Below are 24,407 nucleotides of genomic sequence, written 5' to 3' on the forward strand. Positions count from 1 at the left end.
TGGCATTTTTAAACCAAAAGCTATTCTATCTAAGTCCTCCAAAGATGGTCAGTAACAGAACCCACACGAATTGTTGATGTGTTAAAACACCACAGTGGAAAGAAGCGATGGATGTCGAGTATGTTGCACTAGTAAAAAACAACACATGTTCCTGCCTTTTCATCTCTTAATGTAGTTGGCACCAAATGGATTTTCAAAATCAAAAGGAACCCCAGTGGCTCGATACAACGCTACAAAGCAAGGTTAGTGGCTAAAGGTTTTCACCAAAATCTAGGAGTTGACTTCTTCGGAACTTTCAATCCTGTAGTTAAGGCCTCCACAGTTCAAGTTGTAATTACTCTTGCTATTTCCCAAGGGTGGACATTCCGACAACTTGATTTTAACAATGCCTTCTTGAATGGCACTCTGTAGGAAGATGTTTATATGAGCCAGCCACAGGGATATGTTGATCCTCACCTGCCTGATTATGTCTACAAATTTAATAAGGCAATATATGGGCTCAAGCAAGCACCTCGAGCTTGGAACAATACACTAAGAAACGCTATACTATCCTGGGGTTTCGGAATGCTAAATCTGATATTTCCCTTTTCATTTTTCAAAATGGCTCAACACTTGTGCTTCTACTAGTATATGTAGATGATGTCATAGAAACGGGAAATGATGCCTCAGGCATACAAAAACTAATCAACGTGTTGGACAATCGTTTTGCACTCAAGGACCTCGGGACTCTCAGATATTTCTTAGGTGTACAAATTCACTACCTGGAGAATGGAGTGGTTCTAAACCAAGAAAAATATGTTGATGATCTTCTTACTAAGCTTGATTTGTGTGACCTCAAGGCTGCTCCCTCACCTAGTGTTATGAACCGACTGTTATCTTTGACCAATGGCACTTCACTCACTAATCCTTTTATATATCGAAGTACAGTTGGGGCACTCTAGTACTTGACCATCACACAACCAGATATTACGTATATTGTAAATCAGTTAAGTCAATTCCTCAAGTGCCTAATTAATGTCCACTGGCAAGCTGTAAAAGGAGTTCTTCGATATCTCAATGGCACAAAACATTTTGGTCTGTATATCCAGCCCAACATTGATCTCTCAATTTCACCATTTTCAGATGTTGATTAGGCTGCCAACATAGATGATAGGAAGCCGATAGCTGCCTATTGTGTATTTCTTGGAAGTAGTCTTGTATCTTGGTCATCCAAAAAGCAATTCGTGTCGTTCGATCCAGCACCGAGTCTAAATATCGAGCATTGGCTTATGCTTCAGCTGAAATAATCTGGCTTCAGTAACTCTTGAACGAAATTGGCATTGTAAAGAAAACTAAGTCAATCCTATGGTGTGACAACTTAAGTGTTGATGCTCTTGCTATCAACCCTGTCTTCCACGCTCGTACGAAACATATCGAAATCAAATTGTTGATTGTCTCACCAAAACTCCTACACATTCCCAATTTTTCAATCTATGGAACAAACTCCGAGTCGTTGCTCTCCCCTCTCATTAGGGGGGGGGGGGATATTAAGGAGAGTAGTTAAGACTGCCCAGTCAGCAATGGCAAGACCCCCACATCAGATAAACCCAACACAACCAACACAGTCAGCAAGTCCACACCAATAGATATCCAAATAATTGGCTCAACAAATTCTGTTAAGAAAGAATCTTAATGGTTAGGATTAGTCCACTCTTTGTTCTGTACATGTTTATTGATTATTTTTATTATTTCCTGCCATCCCAAATTAGGGGTTTTCCTGTATAAATATTCCTTAAATATTTGGTAATAATACAAGGTGAATTCATCGAGCAATCTCTTCTTCTTCCTTATCTCCTTCAAATATTTTTTTTTCTATAAAACATACGTAATGGTTGCATGGATATAATAATACTGAACTTACAAATAAAACGCCACAAGAAAGTGGACCGTCAAAATTTTAAACATTTGTGTATAAATGATATGTCATGTCAATTCAAAATTCATTTCAAATTCAACAATATTGTATCATTACTTTTAAAGTATATCAATATTATAACAACACCAATTGAAAATTCAATTTCAAATATAACATTGATGTATGAATAATTCATCAACGTTCATGAATATGATAAATTGAACTACAATTAGTTGTAATATTAGATATACTAGTAATATACATGCTGAAACACTAGACTAAATTGAAATAACTAAACACAAAAATGACATTTAATATTTTAACTTTTTCCATTAAAAAAAATACAGGTGCTTTAGGGAAATCGAATTTCATTATCTTTTTTATTTTTGAAACCAGGATTTCATTCTTTTATGGACTATTGCATATAGATGATTTTGTGGATAATGCTGAAATATTTATATCTTTTAATGCTCTCTTCTGAAACAAATTGTTTATTAAAAAAAAATGTGAATCCCGTCCCTTCCCACTCCAACGACTAACAACGTCAACCCCATCATCACGGACTACGAAGTCTCCTCTTTCCTCTCTATAAATAAGCTCTACCTCCTTCCTCGTTTCTTTCGTTCTATTACATTTTCTGTTCTCTTTTTTCCATTGTTGTGCTTCCAAAATCGGAGGGAATCGGAGACGAGCGAGTGCTGGAGTTGATTCAGAGGGAGACAGCTTCCTTCCCCCGCGTTTGTCCTTTTCTTATTCTTCTTCTTTTTGTTCCAATACTTTGGTGTTGCCCTGTGGCCTCCTCAGATCAAGTGAGTTGTTTCTGTTCCTTTTCTGGTTTTTTGTTTTTTTAATAATTTCCCTTTTGAGATCTTTATCTAACCATTCATAATTTTTTTTCTTCTGTTAGTAAGAAACTTTTTAAGCGTCTTTGCAGTACTAAGTATTTGTTATTTTCCCTAATCCGCACATGGGTTTCTTAGATCTGGTCTGAAATCACCATGGTTTTTGCAATATGTTTAATTAAGGATTGTTGTTGTCGTCTGGGGAGTTAGGATAATGCCAATTATTTTGCTTGTCCTCTTTATAACAATCTGCCACTATGTAAGGATGCCTTCTTACTGCACGCACCTTTTACTTTTTCTCATTCTTTTTCGTGTCTCATGGTATACCATTCTACTGTTTTAAGATCTGGAGGACTGATTTTGTTGAGGCTTTCCTTATAATTTCTTAGATGATTATCAATTCGATGATGTATATATGTTCTAATGTCAGTTAAATTTAGAATCCAAACCCAGGAAAATGATTTAAGGACGTGATGGGGAAGACTTTAGTTTGACAAAAACGAAAAAAAATTCATCAGAGAAGTAGGTACCTCGTACCTGGGGGTTCCCTTCTCTCATAGTCCAATATTTGACCGTTTTCTATTTTGTGTTGGGATCTGCAGAAATTTTGAGGCAAGACTTTCCTTTTGACCGCATCATCTCAATGGAGTTGAACGGCAAATCCATGGTCTCAGAGCCTGCAAATGTTATTTATCTTTCAACTATTCTGGGTAGAGATGGGCAAGTTCCTGCCCACAAATGTGATTGGAAATGTGAGAATGAACATGTGTGTGGTAATATGTACCGCTGCAAACTTACAGGAATGACTCACATTTGTGACAAAAACTGTGACCAACGAATTCTCTATGATAACCATAGCTCACTTTGCCGTGCGAGTGGGCAAATATTCCCACTTACACTGACAGAGGAACAAGCAATCAGAGGCATTCGCAGGAAGCTTGATGCTGACAATTCCTCCATTGATGACTTTGCTTTTAAGCGTAGGCGGGATGCCCAGTTTCATCCTTCCCCTTTTGAGAGATCTTTCTCTGCTGCCGTTCCAATTTGTAGTCAAGTTGGAGATGGCATGGATATGAGCTAGATTTACATATGAAAAAGAAGGGAAACTGGGGCTTATCTCTGTGCTGTTCTTTTGAATAATTTTCTTTTTGTTTTGCCTACGGACTGATATCATATAATGGATTTGACCTGCGGGCACTTCAAGTGGTGGACCTTTGTATGCCCCACCTGTTTGTAGGAACGCTTATATTTCTAATCTTGTTTAATGCAATATGTAGCTGACACTAGATTGACTATGACAGATGGGATGGAGCAGGATCGTCATAAACTTTACATTTCTATTTAGAATTTCCTTACCCTGTATCTTCTCATCATAGACTGTTGTAGCTCTAAAGGGTTCCTTAGTATCCTTTCTTGATATACTTTCCTAACATTATTTGATATGCGTTTACACCGCTAAAGGCATTTTGAGATTACTTGCAGTAGTCTCCTATTTTGTATTTAACTATATCATGTTTACTCGATCCCAATAATCTTAATCCTCTAACAACTATCGTCTGGATCCGGAGTTCAAATCTGATTATCATGGAATGGGTTACTGAAGATGATACCTCTGTTTAGAACCCTACCTTCTAAGTCCAATTTTCTAGTTCTTTGAGTTAAGACACTTAGTTTTGGATTCTGTTTTGCTAGACATGCTTTTGGCTGTGTTCAGGTTTACGAGCAGTGATGTGGTCTGCCCTAGACTTGTTTCACTTTTCATATCTAATATTTGTTTTTATATTTTCATATGAGGATGTCCTTAAGTCTTTTTTTTTTTTTTTTTTCCAGCAGGGGTTTGGTCATTTGCCTACTTGTGAGGGTTCAATTATGCTCATTGTTTAATGCTCCTTGTTCTGCAATTTATTTGAATTTAATTACTGTTGTTTGACCTTTATCACCGTTCTTGGCAGGTTTGTTAGCCTCTTGGATTGGTGCCCTTTGTAAATGTGGAGACCTAAGATGTCCAGAAGTTGGAAAAAAGATTTTTGAGGTAGTCTACTCTTACGATTTTGCCAGCCTTCTTCATTTCTTGTTTTTAAGCAAACCCACACAAATATGGAGCTAAAGCTAATGAATGGGTGGATTGCAGGCTTTCCCAAGCATTTAATTTACCTACTGGGACAATGCTTGAAAGTAATCTCTGCAGCCTAGTGAATTGTATATTAAGTTTGTTAAGATGTGCAACATTGAAGGACATATTTTTCCTGTTGTGTAATCTATTATATAATTGAGCTATTGGCATAGAGTTTGTGCTTTCAACTCGAGATTAGAGGTTCGATTCCTTCCTCCTATATATTGTAGAATAATGATATAATTGATCAAGCTACTGTAATAGTTTTAACTATTGTGTGAGCCCATTTGTAAAGCCTGTTTTAAAGGCTGACTGTGAGCTTTTGTATTATGTATTCGAATGAAATTGAATTATATTTTATGGCATAACATTGAATCATGACTAGAGAAGGTCTGTGGTTCCCCTGTTCTTGGAGAGAAGCCTATTGATTTTTTCTCCTCAGACCTCTCCCAATTGCCAACCTTGTCATTTCTTGCTACTTTTTTTTTCTTTTTACTTGGCTGAATATTCGGAGCTGTCGAACTTGTGATGTGCTGGAAAATATAAAGCTCCATTTTGTACACGTTGGTTGCCACTTTTCAAGATGTCTCTGAGCTGGTTACGTAAGAAGATTGAGGCAGCAGTTTGCAGTCAATCTTCTGCATTATCTGCTCTACAATTGATAGTTGATCTAATTTGAATGCTTTGTTTGTTTCTAGTTTGTTCAGTTTTCTGGTTACGTAAGAAGATTGAGGCAGCATTTTGCAGTCAATCTTCTGCATTATCTGCTCTACAATTGATAGTTCATCTAATTTGAATTAAATGCTTTGTTTGTTCTGGTTTGTTCAGTTTTTTAGTAAAAGAAACAATTCATTGATAAGTATAAGGGGTTTCTGGTTTGTTCAGTTCACTCTGCAACAGAACTATTTCAATTCTTATCCTTCTATATTATCCTGCTGGGTTGGTTGGGACTAGGAGCACTCGCCACTCAATTTTTGTGGTTTTTTGCAGCTTTAGGTGGCAAAGTTGGTATTGCATTATGCAGGCAGGTTGAGAATTCTTGGTGAACGAAGTATACCTTGTGATGATACGTTAGAAGGATAAGAGATGTAGCCTAGCTTTGAAAATTACTGGTCTGATAATTGAATGTTTTCTCCATCCTGCTTTCCTCTTTGTTTCCTCATTTTCTACCGGGGGGGGGGGGGATATTAATTTACATAAAAACATCCGTTTGTCTGCCAACCTTTGTTTTAAGAATAAAGATGGAAGATTCAAATGAACTTTAGGATATGTTTTAATTATTTATTTATCATTTCAACTTTTTATCTCAAGCACCGACTATGATGATGGAAATATGATTTAAATTTGAGGGGATACAATTTTTTTGTAGGGCAAGTATCGAAGATTCTTAGTCATATTCGAAGTCACATTTTACAGTACTTTCTAGACAACAAAGATCAACAAAAATTGTAATCACGTTAAAATCTTGAAAATCCAAAATCACATGAAAATCTGAAACTAGATTAATGTCTCAATTAGTACAACAATTATAAGGTAGAGGATTGAACCGAACCTCTTAAGATGGAGGTCATGCTAATAACACTAAATCAAGCTCACGATATATTTCTCTATTGATTTTTATGATAATAGATGAAAATTGTCTACTTTTGTCATTATGTTTCTTTGTTGTTTTCCTAAACTTCTAATGACTCAAAGCGTTGTATGGATCTTACTTATCCACGATTTCCTTCTCATAAATACTACTCTAAAGAACCTCTCTTGGCTCCTCTTCTTACTTATCCACGATTTCCTTCTCATAAATACTACTCTAAAGAACCTCTCTTGGCTCCTCTCCTTCAACTTTTTCGAATTAAAAATTTCTGAAAAAAAGACTTGATTTTTATTGATGAATTATTTTTTTTCACGATGTAGTTCCTCGCACTACTTCAATCAAAATTGATTCTTTTAAATTGTTTCAACAAACCCTCCAAATCAATTATAATAGCTCGCCATGTCAATAGATGATTACACCAAATTAAAATAAGCTTTTGCAAACCAACCAACATATACAGACAGCTAATTCACCCATTATCTTAAATTTTGCATCATTTAAGCGTGACTTTTAAAACTACTCTTGAAAAAACCAATTAGTTTGCTAGACTCACAAATCAAGAAAAGTTTAGGAGACTTTTATTTATTTATTTTTTTTCTTTTCCCTACACTTTGTAATCCAAAACTAATAATTATATCAATTAAAACCTTAAAGTTTCACAGGAGAATGAATTCATACCATCTGTTAAGATTTTGTTTTATAATAGTTAATGCATAATCTAATAGAGCAAAAATTAATGTAATACTAGAGAAAACCGTTTTGACTTAAGTGGGTAACAACATTTTCCATCCATATCAAGTCAAAATAGTTATGAATTACTGATAGATTCATATTAGAGTTTTCTCTAAATTCATTTTAGAGTTTTGATTCAACTACTAGTTGAAATGTTCTATCTAAAAAGGATTCATGAAACAGACACAGGAGATCAACGGATTTGAGTACTTGACTTGCGAGAGAAATAGATAACCGAAGCCAGTGATTGATAAAATTTTGAACTTCAGAGTCTGATCATTCATTAAACCATTAAACTTCTTGTCAAGGAGACGGGAGAGGAAATATTGCATTTCAACTTTCAAGCATTGGTCGAAGCCTCTCATTCGCTTTGCCTCTTAGCAGAAGTCAATCAAGGTACTACTGTGAAAAAATTAAAACCTCAAGCTCGAGGGCGAAGTTATCCCATAAAACGACCCACTTGTTCTATTCGGACGAAACGACTATTTTCCTTTTAAGGGCAAGCAAAGATTTCGAACTTCATTTCTTGCTCTTTGTACTTTTAGTTTTAGAACCTTGAACTTTCTTCCTTGTTTTCTTCGGTGCTTGCAGCTTTCCTCCAATTTTAACACGCTTTCGCCCCTACAATGACATTTGCATAGCATAACCATGTACTCGTTCAACACACACAAGATGGGCCATTAAGATACTACATGCAATTGAATGTAGAAACATACTGATGATTTCTCGGGTTTGTTTTTGGATTTTGTGTTGAGCCCTTCTACAGGCTCATTTTGGTCAGTTGGAGAAGAAGTGACTTTAGGTATTTTCTCAGCCTCGTCTTCGGAATCAAATGAGAAGCCATCTAATGTTCCTACAGATGCAAAACACAGAATGAGAATAGAAATAAGCAAATTTGAACAATTTAGAGAAATTGAAAGCAGGTCACCTTCAATCATAGTTTCAGCCTCGTCAACTTTGGACAGTGCCTTCAACTGTATGAAGTCGTTCATGATAGATTCTATCTGATCAAGTAGCAAACCAAAAACAAAGGGGTGCTTCATAAGAAAAATGAAGTAACCAGCCAAAAACGAAATTGATAGTGCAAAATTCAAGTGTACCACATTATCATTATTATAAAAAATATAGTAGTTGAATAAAAGAGCGACCTTTGCCTCCGACTGACCAAAGTTAACCTGAACAAGATAAAATCTACATCAACAAAACCAGGAGGAAATTTCTGAAACAATTCAATTTGGAACAATAAAATAGCAATAAGAAAAAAAGGCCTTTCATTTCAACATTACTTTCAAGTACTGAGCTACTACTAATAACAAATAGTTTGAGAATGGCAACATACGATGCAAAATGTCCTTGAAGGAACTATTGCCGCTCTGTAAATTGTACCTGAGTCAGGAAACCATACACTTACACAATTACCCGACAACTGCTAGACATACAAATATATTTGAAATAAGCCAACATGATCAGAAAGAATGGTAAGAGGGTCAACATTAAGCACTGAATATGGGAAAGTAAACATTTGCAAATGTAAAAATTTTATTAATCGAGTAAAATGAAAGATAAAATCCTGCTTTTCTAATTATGATACACAATCCATACAAGTCAGGCCCTAAAACTTCAGATCAGACACCTGCTATATGTTTATTATATGTTCATAATAACGAATTGGACAACTAAATACTGATGTATACCTGAACTTTTACTGCCAGAACATAGCACACGTGGATGAAACTTACCTTTCAGATCTAGGCAAAGTTCATTTTTAGATGAGGAATCTGAAACGACTACTCGTCCTACAGCACCCATGTCACCGCTCAAATCTATTGAAGTTCCTTCACACTCAACAAGTGCCTGCATAAGATAAGACAATAGCTTTTAAAATCTCATATTCAATATTCTTTCTCCGCTTCCCCTTCAATTTGACTTAGAATGCAGCATGCTGTGATTACTTTGATTAAAGGATTTAATAAACTAAAAAGGGGTACACTAGCTCCATGAAACTTCTTTGAACTCGCATCTCGTTTCAAGACAAAAGGCGGCTGCCAAAAGAATTCATTTATCGCAACACTACCTTCAACCTATGGACTTTGTCAGACAACACCAATGGCAACCTTGAGGAGGAAACCTGTACATTGAATTTTGCTAAAGCAAATGAGTAAACAAAGAGTGTAATGAATTATAACCGTCTTTCTTTTTTAGCATTAAATCTTACAGGAGGTCCGTTGCAGCCATCCAAGGCATCTTTTTCTATGATATCCACATCTTCACCATTTCTTACATAGTATTCAGATCCTGAATGGACGGAACATTTTCAGAAAATATTCTAAAACAAAGTCATACGTAGCAGGCAATACCTTTCATGCAGCATACAAGATTAAAGCTCAAGTAATTTAATGCTCTCTCCATAAGTCACTTCTACCTTTCAATGGTATGTCCTATTATACTACTCTCTCACCTTCCAACATAAGACCACCTTTATTGGTTTCGGAGTTGATTATCTTCTCTTTGACTGAAGTGCAAACTTGTGACTTCACCTGTTTTTTTGGAGACTTTTTATTTGATACTTTACTTGATTTAGATTTTCCCTCAGTGAATCTGAGACCTGCATTTTCATCTCTCCCTCTCCCTTGGAACTGAGATGTTGCACATTCAGATAATTCTTCATGATGACTGTAATTTTCCTTTATAAAATTATTATCAGGACATGACTCTGAATCCGATGATAACATCCAAACAGAGTGCTTTGAGTTCTGATAAATGAAAATAAGATTTTCCCATTAGCAAACTAGATTTTACATTTTTACTACAAATACTTTAAACTGGAATATTAAAAAGGTCTGCCAACCATCTCTGCATGTATGATTTTTTAAATAAATGAGATGAAGGTTACTAACTTACTAATGTCCTTAATAATACACACACTCACAAAAATAAAAATCCAGAGGTAAAGTCTCTCACTTCATGGTCTGTATGTTCCTCAGGTTTCACTTCCTTCGCCAAATTATGGTTGCCACAATCCCCTGCATTAAAACAATATGACAAAAGTGTTATTCAGCCAGACAGCATATATAGTATCATTAGAGAATGATAATCCAGGTCCAAGTAGTAGTTAGGAATAAGATGAAATACAAGTCGTTAAAGTTTTCATGCTTGAAAATCATTGGGGTAACACAAAAATAGAACCCGAAGCCATTTAAAATATGACTTCTCTCCTGAGATGTTTAAAATATGACTTCTCTCTTGCCTTTAATCTCATTTCTTCTTGTGTGCATGACTACGTTCCTAGACAGAATCTTTCAAGCTTTAACTTCAATATACCTTGGATCTGATCTCCATCTAAATCCTGTGTGGTTTTATTTGACGATGGACCCTTTTGATCAACTGCATTGTCCATTGATGAGCTATCATTCTTTGAAGATTCAGAATTAGAGGATAGAGCAACACCAGCTGGTGCCTATTCAACAAAGTAAATTGTTCTTGTTGGCATCAATTATCATGAAAGAAAAACAAACTTTGAAGGCGATATATCACAGTGCAAGATCAATATTGTAGATGAAAACGTACATTAGTAAATAACTCTGCAGTCATTTCCATGCAATCTCAAACCTTTAAATACAATTTAAACATAATACAAATGGTAGAAGGAAAATCATGACCTCAGACTTGTATCTTTTCCTTCTTTTTTTTTTTCCCTTTTTTTGTTTTTGTTTGGTACAAAGAAGAAACCTATATGGTAGAATTTCAGTCTATTTCAGTGTAATTTGAGACCAATAGATAGAATCATTTGTGAAAGAAAAACTCAATTTAAAGAAAGCATTAAGGACTGAAATCAAAATAAATATACAAGAAATTGTTGGGAGGCAAGGATGAAAAGAATGGAAGTTCTAGATGAGAGAGAGTGTATACGTAACTGGAAATTAATGTGTTATTGAAGATTCCAAGTTTGAGGAACGATCCAAATGCAGTTCAATTTTAGATTGTCATAAAATATATGAGTTTTCCTCTCTTTACAACCATCTTTATCGATTTTGGGAAAAATTACTTTGATACCACTCATAACAAAAGAGCCTTTTGAAAAACAAGAACTTGGAGTTGAAATTTATGGCCAAGGGTTTTGAAGCATATATTGTTATATGTACTGATTGGTTAATATAGTGGTAAAGTTGTTAGTCTTATATTGTTAAGTGGCAGTTGATTATTCTTTTATTTCTCAAGCCCTTCTGTTTAAGAGAGCTACATCAGACTCTTTAGAACTCAAGGACAAAGTTGCACAATGTATTGCAAATCCTGTTCAAATATAGTCACAAGAGAGCTAACATCAACCTAGTAATCTATTCTAAATATATCAATAAAATACACTTACCAACAAATTGGCAGTGGATTATTATATTAGGGCTAAATTATAGAAAATACTTGACTTTCGTACTTTGTTTAAAAAATACCTCTAAACTTTCAAAAGTTTCATTAATACCTTAAACTTTCAAAAAAAAAGTTCAAAATATGCTTACCTTTTGATAGAAATGGTTAGTACTTTGTGTCCAAAATATCTCTGAACTTTCAAAAGTTTTGTAAATACCTTTAAACTTTCAAAAAATTTGAACAATACCTTTATTGTAAGTACCTCCTTAAAAAAAACATTGAAACAAGATGGTGTATTACCAAATGTGAAACTAATTTTCAAATGAAACTCTACCCTTCCATGAGGGAGAAGAATTATATGTACAGAGAAAATGAAGTACAAGTTGTTAACAAATCTACATAACAACTACTAACGAACTAACTCTTTGGTTAGTTTTACAAAAAACGACCTTCCCTGCACTTACACCACAAGATATTAACTTTAAAAAATACCTTTAAAGGTTAAGAGTATTAATGCAACAATTAAAAGTTTACCAATAGTTTTTAAACGAGATACTAATGGCTTTCGTTCATATCTTAACAATAAATGTATTTTTCTAACCTTTTTTTGTAAGTTTAAGGGTAAATTTAGGAATATTTGTGAAACAAAGTACTAACCAATTTCCATAAAAAACTAACAATATGGGTATTCTTGAAAGGATATTAAAAAAGCTTTTGAAAGTTCATGGATATATTTCAAATAAAAGTACATTTCAAGGGTATTTTCTATAATTTAAGCTTATGTTATTTCTCAAGCTTTCTACTTAAGAGAGCTAACATTACTCTTGTAATCCATTATGAACATACCAATAAAATACATTTGCCATCAGAATGTTAGGTATATACAGGTAAAGAACTTGAAAAACTCAAATCCCCGCAGATTGTTCTATAATGTGAAACAAAACCGTCAAGTAGACAAGATTACTTGGAAAGATCGCATCCAATCTGGAGACTGCTCTCTCGAACTGCCCATTTGGGCCTTCGTATAGATTCAGAAGTATTTTGGTCTTCCAATGTACTAGCCGCTACCAAATAATGCCCTTGCCTTAGAGATCCACAATTCTCTCACCTGGTAAATGAAAAACAAAGTTCTTCCCCAGTATTGTCCTCAAATAATTTTCCAAGATCAATAATGCATAACTTGTCATATCAAATAAAGGATGCCTACAAAATTAAGCAAACGCCGCATGCTGAGAGCAGAAATAGTTTCCTAGAGTGCGTAATGAATGCAAATGCTACTACACAAAATAATTTTCATAATGTAATTCTTCATCTTAGATGCAAATACTTACCCTCCAATACAGTATAAAGCAAAAGCTAAGAGTGTAAATTGAAATTTGAGCTGCAAATGAAACTTGTTCCGCTCCAGAGTACCCCGCATAAATTATATCACCTTAGAAACAGGGATTTCCAGGTAATGAACGTACGCGCAGATTTCAAATATAAACAGTAAAAACCGAGTCTTAGAATTCTTGTCAGCCAATCTCTTCTTTTTTTCTTTTTTTTTTTTTTTTTTGTAGGGTTAGAGATACTCGATTTGAAAGGAGAAATTTCTAGAGTTATTAATTTTACTCCAAATTAAATTACTTCTTGAACTTTGTGAGAAACTTACGCTAGTAGTTGTAGGTGAACTGGACTGAAATCTGAAGGGAAAAAATGGTGTAAAGGAGAAGAATAAGAAAATGGCGTGAACTGAAGACTCGATTTGAAGACTAAAGGAGGGAAGAAGTTGCTGCTGCTGCCGTGGGGTGTGGTGCATGCTGTTACCGACGCCTGCGTGAAGTGAAATTATATTTTAGGGTTTTTTTTTTTTTCGAGAAATCGTGAGGATTGATTAAAATTCAAAACGTTAAGAATGAATGTATTATTATGAATATTATAATAATAAATGGAACTTAACTCTTTATATTGTATATGTGTCTTGTAATTATTCGTGTCTATGTAAGTCCACATCTCATTTATCACTTTGTCTATAAATAGTAACATTTTATGCATCTTAAAATCAATTTCACTAATTTTATAGTTTTAGTTATTTTATATTATATTATATTTTATATATTTAATATTATTATATTTATATTATATCATCTCTATATCTGTGTTCTTGTTGTGCTCTTCAAATTCATAACATGTTATTCGAGCTCCTATCATTTTTTTCGCTAAAGGTATGTCGATTTTTCCCTCTTCGTTATTATAATTAATAAATTTAATATTATTTTGCATATTCAATATCTATTTAATTTCTAACATAAGTACAATATTTTATGATAGTGTTGTCATGACAAATCTCACAAAATTAGAATTTTTCTCCCTTGATATTAATGGCAATAATTATTTGTCATAGATACTTGATGTCGAAATCCACCTAGATGCTATGAATCTTAGGGAGACTATTAAATAAGGAAATACGACGTCCAGTCAGGACAAAGAAAAAGTTATGATTTTCCTTGTCATCATCCCCACGAGGGATTGAAAATGAAATATCTTACAATAAAAGATCCTCGTATCTTGTGGAAAAATTTAAAGGAGAGGTATGATCATAAAAAAAAAATTATTCCTAAAGCTCGTTATGAGTTGATGCACTTGAGTTTACAATATTTCAAATCAATAAGTGATTACAACTCCGCATTATTTAAAATTAGTTCGATGTTGTTATTATGCGGAAAGAAAATTACTGATATGTTAGGGTGTTTTCTACATTTCATATCTCAAATATGCTCCTGCAGCAACAATATCAAAAGAAAGGTTTTAAACAATATTCTGAAATAATTTTATGTCTTCTCGTGGCCGAACAAAATAACAAGTTATTATGAAAAATCATGAATATCAACCAACTAGAACGACACTGTTTCCTAAAGTGAATGATGTGAATTTTAATAATAATCATGGTCGAGGTTGAGGTTGTGACCGTGACAAATGAACAAATAATCATTATTTTCGTGATGGTCGTTTTAATCATTTAAATTTCAAAAGAACCACATGAAATGATTATCACAAAGAAAAAGCTCTACAAGATAAAAGTTCAGAAAGTGTTGAAAATAAATGCTTCCAATGCGAAATGACTAGGCATTAATCACGTACTTGTCGTACGTCAAAATACTTAGTTGACTTCTATCAAGCCTCCCTAAGGAAAATAAGAAAAAATGTGGAAGCAAAATTTGCATACTAGGATAATGACATATTTGACCCATCCCATATGACAATTTTGGATGTGGCGGACTTCTTTGAATCTCCCGAAGAGAAGATTGACGCAATTGATGGAATCAAGTATTTCTTTTGATTTTGAGAATATTTAGACTTAATATTATTTATCTTCATGTTTTTTTAGTGACCTTTGTATATTTTAAGTGTTGTTTTTCTTATTGTAATTATTTTCGTTTAATGAAGAAACATGGATCATTTTCATATGTTTGGTATTTAAAAAATGAGCAAATAAGATCTATGTCTGGCAAACAGTGCAACTACACACGATACTTACAAATAAAAAATATTTTTCCAAATTGACAATATTACTGCTGTCATGGGGTGTGGAGCATGTTGTTACTGACGCCTGCATGAGGGTGAAATTATATTTTAGGGTTTTTTTTTTATTTTGAGAAATCGCGAGGATTGATTAAAATTCATAACGTTAAAAATGAGCGTATAATCATTTTTCCTTTATATATATATATATTTCATATTACTCAAAACAAATTTTAATTAATATATTTTCTAAAATATTTTTTATTTAGTTTTTTCTTATTAATTTAAATACTAGACAAAATTCATTTTTAGTCCTTAAGGTTTAAGGTTGATGTCTATTTAGTACCTAAAGTTTCAAAAGTTTCAAAACAAACAGTTTAGACCTCTAGATTTTATAAATGGTTCTATATGATTCCTGAGGCTACTTGGATTGTTAGTTAGTCAAATGATGTGGGAGTTAATTGATAAGTTAGATGGTTGATTTGGCAAATTTTATTAATTTAATATTATTAATTTTAACAATGTGGTTCCCCCTTCACCATTATCTTCTTCAACACTCCCAATCTTTTGTCACCATCGTTGTGTTGCACTTTTTCTGTAACGATGCAACTTTCTAGAATGGAAATCGGACTGTTACTTCATGTAGACATAAATCTCAAAACAACTTTTCTTGTCATAAAAATCCGACTAAATCCAAATGAATTTCATTTTAAGAAAAAACAAATCTCAAAGAACACAAGTTCACTGTCGGGTACCCTAACTCAAGTTTGAAAGAAATTACGAAACAAACAAATAGTGTATTAAAAAAAAAAAAAACTAAACCAAGACATATCAATGTAAGAATATAGGTGTGGAAGCGATGTCAAGTCCGAAGGCTCGATCATGGATTCCTTTTGTCATTCATCGTTTTGTCCTTTCATTTACCTAAAAAAAATATAGATAACAGAGCGAGTATAAAAACACCCAGTAAGTGACCCATGACTGGGTCCACTGAATGTATAGGTTAATATCCCTATCAAGACAAAGATGTGCATCCCGACATAGGCATAAGGGCCAAACCTGAAGACATACTTTTATAGGAAATGACTCCAAAGAGACACAATAAAATAATCGTAGGTGGCGATCCCATAATGACGTTGAAACATACTCAGGGGATGAACACAACCTGATAAGGGTACTCATAGCCATCATCAGTCTACATGCAACATACCTCGTCAAAGTTCATATCAAGCCACAATATAATATAACAATCATAGTAACATATCTCATGAGTTTCTAGAACAGACTCAACAACTCAACCATAGCAACTCCCATTAGTGCCAAAATTTCATGGGTATCAAAGATCTTCAAAGAAAACCCTCAAATCTTGCCCAAAGTAAACCAACTCTTACCCCAAATTGTAAATCCGACAAAGAACGACAACTACCGATGACTGGTGAGTCTGATGTGGCTATAAATGATGGTTGGGCAGAGTTGCAAACGGCGAGACGCACGGACGACTCATGCGACTGGTATATCCAAATCTTCTTTGGATTCCAATTTCAGACATATATTCTTATATATATTTCATAACTCTTTCTAAACCAAACTCAAAATTAACTTCTAAATTTTAAATTGCAACTATCTATCAACGATTTAAATCTACCAACAAAAAAAAAAACCCAAATAAAATTCCACCAATTGAATTAAATTCAAAATTAACTTAGGTCCAAATCTCTAAATCGCTTATCATATATTTTGAACCCAAAAACCAAACTCCATTTTTAATTTCAAACCATAAAATCCCCAGCTAACAGATTGAATTTACCTTAAAATTTTGGGACATTACTTAAGGGAATCGGATTCCCACGGAAGCGTATGATTTTTATGCAATTTGAAAATTAATTTTGTAAAACACAAAATCAATGAACTAAATCATCCAAACATAGATAAACAATAAATAAATCTAAGCATGCTTTTAATGAGGAAGAAAGGGAAGAAGAGAACTCACCCTTGAAGATTCCCCTTCTTCACATTTTCCTCTCATTTGGTCACAAACAAACTCAAATCAGATGTGTGGGCTCTAACACCTTGGAATAGGAAATGAGGGTTTAGGGAATGTTCTTGCGATAGAGAGTAGAGAGAATATAGGAGTGGAGGCTAGGTTAAATTTCACACACACACATGCACACACACGCTATAATTCTATATGAATCCAATTCTATATGGGACAACTTGTCGAACTCCTGCTCATACTCTTCCACTGAGATAACCTCTTGCTTCAAATTCATAAATCCAACTTGTTTGTTGTACCGTATGTTGGCGTAGAAGTATTTTTCATAGAAAATCTCTTTAAACCGATCCCACGATGCTAGCCACCAACTGGTATCAATCATCTTTTATGTTGAATGCCACCATAGAGTAAAAGCCACCATATGATGATTAGGTGCCCTTTCACTAAAATGAGACTATCTCAACCAATATACAAAATAACTTATTGTTATTGTAAATATCAGTCACCATCATTCGGTCAAAAAACTGTTAGCTTGCTTAATATTTTCCTGTAAGTGTAACCCCTCATTTAAGATTCTAAAGTTCCGCCCCAATGAGGCAACCGTAGGGAAAAACCGATTGGGGCAAAAGTTAAAGAAATCCTATTAATTTCTAGAGTTTGAGTAAAAAATCATGCAAGTGCCATTCGTAGCGGGACACAAGCAAAGGTGCCTCGAGGCCGAGCATGAAAATTTACTACAAACGAGAGAGATAGTGGGATGTATTGACACACGTCTAAACACTCCCTCAATTCACCTTGTTATTGACCTACACAAACACTACCCGTAGGGGGACACAAGCAAAGGTGCCTCGAGGCCGAGTATAGATCCCATGGTGTAAATTATAGGGAGATACGTGAAAAAAGAAAAATGAAGTACCAATACCCCATTTTCCTCCCACTGGGTGTTTTACCTAAGGTTAAATTAACTTAGAAAAATACAGCTAATTATTTTACTAAGTGATTGTTTAAATTTTCCCGAAAGTAACATGTACTTTGAATAGTTAGACAATTTTAATTAATGTTTATTATCACTTTAACAAACTTTAATCAACAATTGCATGCTTGTATCAAATCTATCTAATTCACCTTTTCAGGTCAGTTTCTAGGTAGGAGTGTTCTGTATTCGTCAACTTCAATACCCCAGCCTAGATAACAAACCTTGGACAAAAGGTCCCTTATAGATACATTTACTACAAATGTAATCTTTTAATTAAAACGAATTTAATTCTATTAAACTGGTTAAAAGATTGAACTTATTTCTAATCTCATTAGAAATGTGATCTTAGGTTTATGTGAATCATGTTTTAAAACTATTTTAAAGAAGGATTTTTACCTAAGGTTTGAATGCAATTATGAATTATTGATTTTAATTTCTAATTTCATTTAATTAAACAATTATAAAATAAATAAAACAAATTAAAACCATACTATTGCATTCATTGACATACTCGATAAAATTATAATATTTATAAAATTACCTAAAGTAGTGTCATGCTTCATGCAATTCCATTTCATTACTAAACATACATAACACTTGTATAATAAAGTAATGAAATAATTAATAACATACATTCATCCATATATTCAAGCTATATATATTATGACACTTATAATATAAATGATGCATGACTATGTTACTAATGCATGCAAACATATATTATAACATTTATATTATATGATGCATGAGCGTGCTATAAAATTAATCATGCAACTATATATTATATCATTTATAATATAAATGATGCATGAATAATGCATAATCAATGGTGAGATTTTACTATATGACATACATTATGATATATAATCATATAAATTAAACTATATATCATATGCATTTAAACAACAATTTTTGAACCAGGATTGGACTCATAAACAATTAATTAAGTTAATATAACACTTATATTAATTTAATTAATTAAAAACAACTAACTATTACAAAATTAATAGCCAACCGGTTCAAAATAGGTGAACCAGGCCTTGAACTACACGAACCAAACCGCCCAACACCCGAATTGGCAAGGAACTAGCCAAACCAAGTGAACCAAATGAACCATGAGCTTGAAGAACCATAAACTGTGCACGAACTAGAAAAAAAAACTTTTCGTCTCGGACTGTTGCAACACTGTGATCTAGCATTGCAACGTTATGGAAAAATCTTCCGTTCGCCATTTGCAACGTTGCAATGTTAGGGCACAGTATTGCAACGCTACTGTACAGTGGGAATCCATCGATATTTCTCCGATTTTGGCCTCGTTTTCTCCAGAAATCCACCAGAACGATCACGAACGACTTAAGACTTTCAAAATACAGTGTAACGACCTGACCCCTTAGGACTTAAGTTAGGCCGTTACTAAATATATGCATGCATGGAACTCAAAACGATACTCTGTTATGGCGAAATAAATGTTAATTAAATAAGGTAAGTTCAAAGACTTTCATTAATTTTCAAATATTAAAACGATAGTAGGGTACTCATAAATCATAAATGGTAATAAATAAGTATAAAAAACAATTCTTAAAAATACATTTTAAACATCAAAACTAAAAGTTAAGAGAAACATGAAAAGAACTCTAAATCTCATGAGCGGAAGCGTAAAAACTAGTCCCAGTGGCTCGATCACGAATTCCGCTTGTCCATCGCCGATGCATCTCTACCCTTACCTGAAACAACAACATGAGAAAGAATGAGTTTACAATACTCAGTAAGTAACCCCACTACTGGGATCAGGCTAGGCATCTATGTCCTCTAATACCTACCTATGGTGAAACATATAAAATGCTCTAGTCCTCATGGGACACATATACACATGAAACAAAAAGGAGACTGAGTCCTATCCTACTATAGTTAAGTATGCCCACTACCTCAGATGAATCCCGAAGGAGACACAAACTGGTGAATCCTGAAGGAGACACATATTAGTGAATCCCGAAGGAAATATAAACTGGTGAATCCCAAAGGAAACACAAACTGGTGAATCCCGAAGGAAACAAAAACTTATTGATCCCGAAAGAAACACAAACTGGTAAATCCCGAAGGAAACACAAAATCTAATGGGCATCTAACTAATCAGTAAGGACATTTGCACAGTCTCAACATCATAATCATCACTTTACGAATCTATGACATACATATAAACCTCAACATCATGGCTCTACAACATATATATATACCTCAACATCATGGTTCTACAACATTCATGTATACCTCAACATCATCAGATCAAATATAACCATGGAAGCACATACCATTTCATACTAGCATTCAAGTGTCTATGTGCATAAATAAATAATTCGGATCTCGTAACATAACATACTTTAATCATATTATACTATTAATCTTTCATGTTGTCATTCTGTCATAACCTTCATTTAACATGCTAACATACATCTAATGTTTGGCCCGTGGGCAGTTCCAGTAGTTAGATTACTTACCTTGATATTAGGTCGAACCAAAAAGCAATTGAATCTTTGTGAAATTCTTGAATACTTAATCAAGCCTAAACATAAACCAAGCTTTAAAATTAATAGTTAAGACCAAAATCTAAACACCCAAATATTACAAAAGATTTCCAGATAACTTTACCTAAGGTGTGGTTCAATTCGAATTCATCTTCCAAACCTCCAATTTTAAGCCCAAATAATTAGCAAACCAAACTCTTCTTCATCTTGAAGGAAATTCTTGAATCAACCCCCTAATCATAATTTGAAATTAGGCTTACATGATTAAAGCTTGAATCAAATACATACTTCATTACAATGTTTCAAATAAATTATCCATATGTAGCTTCGTAAAAAAAAAATCATTTCCCAAATGATTTACCAAAATTTCTCAACAACCAAAAATTAATCCACAAGAGGGTCATCAAAGCATAAAACTTACCAAAAACTCGCTAAAACAACTCAAACTTCACTGAACAACACCTCCACACCTTCACAAACTTGAATCCAAAGTTGAAACACAATGGGTATCAACTAATTTGATGCCAAAAGTAAATGATGTATTCAATAATTCAAGCGAAAACAACCCAAACGGCAGAAATCTTATCCAAATCGATTCATGAAGAAGAAACTGACGTGGCGCCTGTTGGGCGGTGGCTAGGGTCTCGATTGAGGAAAGAAGAAATTGAAGGGGGGCGCCGGCGGTGCGTGAGGAAGGAAAGGGGGTGGGGTTTGACTTTTTTTTTTTTTTAAAAAAAAACAACAATAATAATAAACAAAAAAGGAAATAAATATAATTACAAATTAATTTTTCTCTTTACCGATTTATTACTATTAAATTCCTTTCCGCTTCAAAAGAAAATTAATTCCTGCCATTAATTTTCAATTTGAATAATTTCACGTCAACAATTAAATTCCCGCCCTTACACTTGAAGTCCAAAATTCCAAAAATGCCCTCCAACTAATAACAATTACTAAAATTTCAAATAATAAAGTTACTAAAATTACATTATTACTATAAAAATGTGTGGGGTATTACATTCCCTCTTCAAAGAACTTTCGTCCTCGAAAGTTCATTCTTGAAAAAAAAAAAAACTCCAGGGGTGTTACATACAGACTCTTTCACAATTTATGCCAAAAAATAAAGGGCCCTTACAAACCAATTTGTAAAATTAAAGCGGCAAATCTAAGGTCCAATCCTGTAAGCATCCAAAAATTGCAAACATTCACAAATCCATTTGTCATATTAATAATTTTTATATAATGCAAACCCACCATACAACTGTAAAATCAATTCTGAAAAATTAAAAAAAAAAAAATGGGACCAAAACTTGGCTCTGATACCAATTGAAGGAATGGTAAAGTTCCATTACGGAAGCAGGGATCGACCTAATTTTAATTTTACACAGAAAAGAAATTTTATAGAACACAATTATGCAAATTATGGAAATTTTACAGCATGCAAGAGAGGGAAAAAAGAAATTAGGGTTTCAGGAAAGACTTACCCTTGAAGAATTCACAGTCTTCACGAAATTCCTCTTCTCCACAAAAAATCTCAAACCCTAGAACCAAGAACTGACAAAAATGACACCACCACAATTGTTCCCTTATATTCTCCTTAGGGTAGGGTGAGAATATAAGGAGTGTGTAGGCTCTTAAAATTTTGGCAAGAGGGATTTAAATTTCAAGAGAGAATTTTCTCAGGAGAAAAGTAGAATCACATACCCTTCTCCTCTGTGAAGAAGAAGACGATCAAAATAATTATACCCTCAAAACTGCCCACCAGCACGTCTGTCAAACGAGAGAAAAGACGGGAGAGAGTTATAATTCCCCCAAAATTAAATTCAAAATTTAATTTTAAACAAATATAATAAAATTTAATAAATATACTTATATAATAACTAATTCATCATATGATATATATATTAAACCATATGTTATATCGTATATAACACATAACCTATAATTTTTATGTTGTATCAAATACAATATAACCTATAGTTTTTATTTATCTCATACGTGCATAGTATTTAATATAAATCACATTTATACTAAATTTAATTATATGAATCTCATCCATATAATTAATATTTGAATCATATTCAAATATTTATCTTCTCTCAAAATAAACTTTATATTATAATGTATCAAATACATTATATTAATTATATCATATATAATTAAGTTAAATTTATTATATCACATATAATTAGTTCCCTCAATTAATATAAATAATTCAAAATAATCCAAAATTGATTCTCAATAATCCATGTTAAGCTACAGAGGGGACCTTATGGACATGTAGATTGAAGCTCCAATGATACTTGAATAATTAATTAAACTTCTTTAATTAAATTATTCAACATCTATTAACTGTCAGTCACTCCAACAACTGCACTCTTCGTACTACATATGTATTTTTGTGTCCATTGGATATAACCAGTCAATAGTGCAAAGACCCTTCACAAATTGTTTGTTAGTACAACTAGGCCAAAATTATCGTTTTGCCCCGATAGTTACATCTAACTTCTTAAATACCACTGATATTTCTAATGAACAATAAGTCATAGTCCAACTATGACCTAACCCCTCTCGGGCCAAGAGAGGGTGTGGTGCCACATTTTTCAAGCCCATAATCAGCCCTTAAGGGAGCAATTTATCTACTTACCCATATATTAGGGAAGAAGTGAATTCTGTCTTATGTAGATGTGTTTCTAGCTCCCAAATCAGACGAATCCCCAAATGATAGGCTTATTGAGTAGGCGATCTGGCCATTCTCACCCATACAAATCAAATGACTGCCTTCATATGTCATCCTGGTGAAATGTAAGTCTCTATTATTAACGATGTTATATAATGAGACTAATCATTTTGTGGTCCGGTCTTATACAAACTCCTTTGTATAGAATACGCCACTCACATGTCTTCACATGAATGATCAAGATCAGATCATTTGTAACACTTTATAACAATTATAACATCTACAAAGCAGGTCATATTCGTAGTGTCACCAAGATAAGGTACCCTGTCTTATCCATTTACTACAAACCATTTAGGTTATCACTTAAACACGATTCACCTGTATGTCTCTACATACATGCTTAAGCTATAGAAGATAACCTTAGATGTTGTCTATTAGTTTGTGGATTTAATGCTACTAAATGTTAAATAAAATATTTTATATTTTATTAAATAAATAAAATTATTTGTACATTACAATTACAAACTACAGAACCCACGAGATTTAGGGCATCAACCTCAACACAAGGTTCATCAATGTTTTGATCAAAACTGAAAGATTTGATCATTTATCAAATCTAATGTTATAAGATCTGGATGTCTGTTTCAACCCATAAATGGACCAATTCAGCTTGCAAACTTTTTGCTCCTAACCTCGGGCTGAGACATAAAGATATTCTCTTCAAGATTGTCATTTAGAAAAATAGTCTTGATATCCATTTGCCATATTTCATAGTCATATTATGTGGCTATGGACAAGAGAATTCTTATAGACTTAAGAATAGGAACAAGGAAAAAAGTTTCTTCATAGTCAATCCCTTCCCTCTGAGTATAACTCTTTGCTACAAGTTTAGCTTTGAAAGTCTGTACCTTTCCAGCTACATCTCTCTTTCTTTCATAGATCCATTTTCACCATATGGATTTTACCCCTTCAGGTGGATCTACAAGCTCCCATACTGAATTGGAGTACATAGACTCCATTTCAAGGTTCATGGCTTTGACCCATTGGTCCTTGTTTACGTCACTCATTGCCTGTTTATAGAACAATGGATCCTCAACACTATCATCTGGTATGACAACCTGAGTTTTGTTTAAACCCAAGTAACGGTCAGGTGTATCACAATCCTCCCACTGCATCGAGGCTCTCTCAACGATTGAGAAGG

The 24,407-nt window shown here is 33.6% G+C and overlaps 2 protein-coding genes across 12 annotated transcripts; one reads left to right on the forward strand and one right to left on the reverse strand.

Annotated features, from left to right (window-relative positions):
- The first annotated feature begins 2,392 nt into the window (after positions 1-2,392).
- Positions 2,393-5,214, forward strand: LOC120082923. 2 transcript variants are annotated; one of them, XM_039038355.1, is made up of 4 exons: positions 2,393-2,703; positions 3,339-4,591; positions 4,689-4,768; positions 4,868-5,214. In XM_039038355.1, the coding sequence occupies exon 2, from the start codon at positions 3,380-3,382 to the stop codon at positions 3,815-3,817; it is 438 nt and encodes a 145-aa protein (XP_038894283.1). In that variant the 5' UTR covers positions 2,393-2,703; positions 3,339-3,379; the 3' UTR covers positions 3,818-4,591; positions 4,689-4,768; positions 4,868-5,214. The 2 variants fall into 2 exon arrangements, with proteins under 2 accessions (XP_038894283.1, XP_038894275.1); XM_039038347.1 differs by having other exon boundaries at positions 3,339-4,768.
- A 2,020-nt stretch (positions 5,215-7,234) lies between these two features.
- On the reverse strand, positions 7,235-13,420 carry LOC120083120 (DNA-binding protein BIN4). Of its 10 annotated transcripts, none has more exons than XM_039038729.1 (14): positions 13,186-13,416; positions 12,866-12,966; positions 12,499-12,642; positions 10,494-10,629; positions 10,134-10,195; positions 9,631-9,925; positions 9,388-9,467; positions 9,247-9,300; positions 8,912-9,026; positions 8,512-8,558; positions 8,273-8,347; positions 8,101-8,176; positions 7,889-8,025; positions 7,235-7,793 (listed from the first exon to the last, which is right to left on the reverse strand). In XM_039038729.1, exons 3-14 carry the CDS (start codon positions 12,544-12,546, stop codon positions 7,692-7,694), a joined length of 1,227 nt encoding a protein of 408 aa, XP_038894657.1. In that variant the 5' UTR covers positions 12,547-12,642; positions 12,866-12,966; positions 13,186-13,416; the 3' UTR covers positions 7,235-7,691. The 10 variants fall into 10 exon arrangements, 9 of the variants coding, with proteins under 9 accessions (XP_038894657.1, XP_038894649.1, XP_038894639.1 ...); XM_039038721.1 differs by having other exon boundaries at positions 12,499-12,737; XM_039038711.1 differs by lacking the exon at positions 12,866-12,966.
- Between the last annotated feature and the right edge of the window lie 10,987 nt (positions 13,421-24,407).

Source organism: Benincasa hispida, chromosome 1 (genome assembly GCF_009727055.1).
Source record: "Benincasa hispida cultivar B227 chromosome 1, ASM972705v1, whole genome shotgun sequence".
NCBI classification, from domain to species: Eukaryota; Viridiplantae; Streptophyta; class Magnoliopsida; order Cucurbitales; family Cucurbitaceae; genus Benincasa; species Benincasa hispida.

What these genes read in the sequence shown, in the direction of transcription:
- LOC120082923 (XM_039038347.1), top strand. Translation starts at nt 3,380, where the DNA reads ATGGAGTTGAACGGCAAATCCATGGTCTCAGAGCCTGCAAATGTTATT.
- LOC120083120 (XM_039038711.1), bottom strand. Translation starts at nt 12,546, where the DNA reads ATGGGCAGTTCGAGAGAGCAGTCTCCAGATTGGATGCGATCTTTCCAA. An exon ending in ACTTTGCCTAGATCTGAAAG is followed by an intron (nt 8,559 to 8,911) that starts GTAAGTTTCATC and finishes TTCCTGACTCAG; the next exon opens with GTACAATTTACAGAGCGGCA. An exon ending in CTTCAAGGACATTTTGCATC is followed by an intron (nt 8,348 to 8,511) that starts GTATGTTGCCAT and finishes TATCTTGTTCAG; the next exon opens with GTTAACTTTGGTCAGTCGGA.